Genomic DNA, 3,839 nt, shown 5'->3' with positions numbered 1-3,839 from the left:
AGCCTAATATGAGGTCTCTTTCCCTCCCTACAGCCCTCTCCTTCTCTTTCCCGTGTTAAAAAAACAGAACAAAAAGCAAACAAGAAAAGTTCAAGGCCTGCTCTTGGGCTGAGTATCTGTCGGCCGTTTGGTTTTAAGTGGAAACTGTCTCTTCAAATTTCAAGGAGATCTATGCACATGCCTAGTAGAACCCTCCGAGGGTGGGGTTGGGGTAGCCACCAGCTCAGGCACCCCTATAGTCACCAGAATGGAGATACGCAGACAGCAAGGGACCAACGAAAGATAACCAAAAACAAAGAATGTCCACACCTCTATCTCCGAGGCTCCGCCAGGCGTCCATGACTGCTCTGATCCTTTCCCTGCTTGGCCCCACACAAAATGGCGGCTCCTGGAGCAGCTGAGCATCCCGAACCAGGAAGCAATGGATTTCTTGCTTCTGCCACAAACTCCCCAGCTGTAAGTCTTCCAACCTTCTAAATATTCCTTTATATGTGGTTCAGAGTTCTGGAACCATTCCCTGAGCCTTTTTGGTCCTGTATTCTGTGTAGGTCTTGGCAGAGCTCGTCACTACACTTCCATCCGATCCGCCATCTTGTTTTCTCCCAGGCGGTCATTTTTCAAAGGCCATGATGGGAGTCAGGAGGGGGAGTGTCAGAAGGTACTGAAAGCAGGTATAGGGTCGGAGGGCCAGTGGGATCCTGCAGTTAGAGGAGTCCCTAGGGCAATGCCTGACTGGGGCTGGTGCACACAAAACTCCAACCTGAAACCCAGGGTGTTCTGTCTCGGCGATTGTTTTAGTGACAAAGATATACATGAATGGCAAGCCTGTGCCTTCCTCACGTCTGACCCTAGGCAGGCTGTTTCCCAGGGCAGAGTCCTGTGCACAGCAGTCAAATGGAGGGAACACCCACCCTGTACAGTAGTGGGTGGGGGACTGAGAGACAGGCAAAGTAAATGATGGGCAGGAAAGGCCACCTCAGCCAACCTTTCCCCACCTCAAATGCTCTTCCCAGAAACCTCCAGGAAAAACCTTGGCTCTGTAGATGAGGTCTTCATTGTACCACTCACCTCAAAAGTCCACTCATATAAGCCCAGCTCACAGTGGACCCCTACCCCACACCCATTTCCCTGGGAAATTTCCTGCCTGTTTGCAGGACCTTCCCTATCCCCCGTGACCTTATCCCACTGACTGGCCCTCAGGCACACTCTGGGGGCTCCCCCCTGTGTCTATGTCCCCCTCCCAAACTCTGTGGTCCTTCGATGGGAAAACCCAAGGCAACCTTGATCATACCACCCCTAGCCTCAGAGAGCAAAACATGACCCCATCCTGGACAGGTTGGTGCCCCCCAGTCAAGGCCCGGCCTATGGCAGGTGTTTAAGTAAATGTGCTGTGGTCAGACTTCAAGAGGAAGAATCCAGACTCTGAATAAATTGGGGGCCACTCCTCAGCCTGGCCCTTACAGCCAGAAACACTGGGGAGGAGGGACCCCGGACTCCTCCTCCACAGCAACATTGATTACCCTACCCAACGACAGCTGGTGTTCTGCACTCTCCACTGCGGGCAGGGGTCACTATGGCTGCGGTTCTGGCCTTGTCCACTGCAGGCCTGGCACATCCATCCTGATGGACTGGATCAATAAATACTATCAGCGATAGCTAACTTTTAGCATTTATTCACAATTGCATTATTACTGGAGCTCTGTTAGCGTAGTGGTTACGAATTGGGCTGCGAACCTTAAGGTCAGCGGTTCGAAACTACCAGCTGCTCCGCGGGAGAAAGATGAGGCTTTCTACTCCTGTAAAGATTTACACCCTCGGAAACCCTATACAGGGTCGCTATGGGTCAGAACCGACTTGATGGCACATAACAACAACAACAGCTCAGTCAGTTCTGACTCACAGCAACCTGATGTACAACTGAATGAACTACTGTCGAGTCTCGGGCTATCTTCACAATCATTCCTACGTTTCAGGCCACTGCAGCCTTGGGGCTCATCATTCAGCACTAGAGCACTGTTACATGGCTCTTCGTAAGGTTTTTTAGAAGTACTCTGCCTCTGCTCTTCCTAGTCTGTCATAGTCTGGAAGCTCAGCTGAAACCTGTCCACCACGGGTGACCCTGCTGCTATTTAAAATATCGGTGGCATAGCTTCCAGAATCACAGCAACACCAAGTCAGCACAGTAGGACAGACTGACAAGCATGTGGTAATACTAAGTACCAATCACTGTCTAAATATATTACATGCGTTAACACATTTCAGCTCACGGCAACTCGGTGTGTCAGAGTAGAACTGTGCCCCACAGGGCCTACAATGGCGGGTTTCTCGGAAGTAGCTCACCAGGCCTTTCTTCCAAGGTACCTCTCGGTAGACGTGAGTCTCCAACCTTTCAGTTAGCAGCCAAGTGATTTAATAGCTTGAACCTCCGAGAGAAGCTTCAAGCTACGAGGGAGGTACTAATTAATACTCCCATTGGATAGATGGGAAGACTGAAGCCAACAAAGGTTAAGAAATTCTCCCAGAGTGAAACGTGACAGTCTGTGTGGTTACTGATGAGGACACTGCTGAGTCCCACTGCCCACCTCCCGGCCGGCCCCCAGGGTCCAGACTGTCCATGTGGCCAGGAGAGGGGAGGGATGGAGGCAGGGCACTCACCAACACACGGTCTCCCAGGCGCAGGTCCTTGTCACCTCGCTTCACCGAGCCGCTGTCTGACAAGTTTGAGCCCGACTCGTTGCCCGTCTTGACCGAGCTGTTGAGGATGCTCTCCCGCAGGGGGATGACACGGCTGGTCAGCGGGGGCATGGCCGTGCCCGAATGCAGCGACAGGTTCTGGGTGGTCAGCGACTCCACCGAGTGGGCATCGCTGCCCGAGCCCTCGGCCGTGGGCTGCCGGGTCAGCTTGGAGGGCCGCGTGAAGATGCCCTGCAGAGCCTGGCACTCGAAGTAGCGCACACCACCCACGGAGCCGTCATTCTTGCCCACTGGGTCATCCAGCACCACGCCTGCCCACTGGCCGGGCGCAAACTGCGTCTCTCCCAGGTACTGCACCACGCCCGGCTTCACACCATTCACCCACACCCGCTCGCCCACTACAAAGTCCCCCAGGAAGTCATCGTCCACCTCAGCCGCCTTCAGGCCTGGCTTCTCGGGGGCGGTGGGGGCGGCCACGGAGGAGGGCCCGGACGCCTGCTTGTGCAGGGGGGAGCCTGTGAAGCGAGGAGAGGCAGTGGTTAGGGCTGGAGAGGAAGCTGGACCCTTGGTCACCCCAGGAGCAGAGCCAGTTAGCTGATGGGGAAACTGAGGTAGATGTCACTGACAGTGTGGCCTCAGGCAGGTCTTGTCTCTTTGTGGGCCTGGGGGCTCTCCCCTCTCTTCCATCCCTTCTGGAAGGTTCTATGGATTAAAATCTCAGGAAAGTTCTGCCTCAGAAGGCGATATATGAGAAGGAAGGAAGGTAGCAGAAGAATAATGAAGACACAGGGAGGTTATGCGAGAGCTAGAGGGGATAGAGGTAAACAGCGATATATACACAACCTTGGAACAACAGTGCTCTGTGGTAGATACATGGACTGAGACACAGGCTGAATGGGTAATAGAGAAAGTTGTTGTTATAAGTGCCTTTGAGTCAGTTCCGACCCATGGGGTTTCCAAGGAGCCACTGGTGAGCTTGAACCACCGACCTTGTGGTTCAAATCGACTTTGCAGTCCAGTGAAGGAAGAGTGGGATATATATATATATATATATACCACTCCACGGGAGAAAGATGAGGCTTTCTACTCCCGTAAGGATTTACACCCTCGGAAACCCTGTGTAGGGTCGCTATGGGTCGGAACCG

General features: G+C 53.3%; 1 protein-coding gene across 1 annotated transcript in view; it reads right to left on the bottom strand.

Annotated features, from left to right (window-relative positions):
• CLIP2 (CAP-GLY domain containing linker protein 2) overlaps window positions 1-3,839 on the bottom strand; it is a 63,602-nt gene that overhangs the window by 42,377 nt on the left and 17,386 nt on the right. The window contains 1 exon segment of the mRNA XM_006878361.1: window positions 2,656-3,209. Coding sequence (XP_006878423.1) covers window positions 2,656-3,209 — 554 coding nt within the window.

This window comes from Chrysochloris asiatica, unplaced genomic scaffold, assembly GCF_000296735.1.
Source record: "Chrysochloris asiatica unplaced genomic scaffold, ChrAsi1.0 scaffold00034, whole genome shotgun sequence".
NCBI lineage: Eukaryota > Metazoa > Chordata > Mammalia > Afrosoricida > Chrysochloridae > Chrysochloris > Chrysochloris asiatica.
The sequence above is the reverse complement of the archived record's forward strand: the minus strand, read 5'-3'. Positions and strand labels throughout refer to the sequence as shown.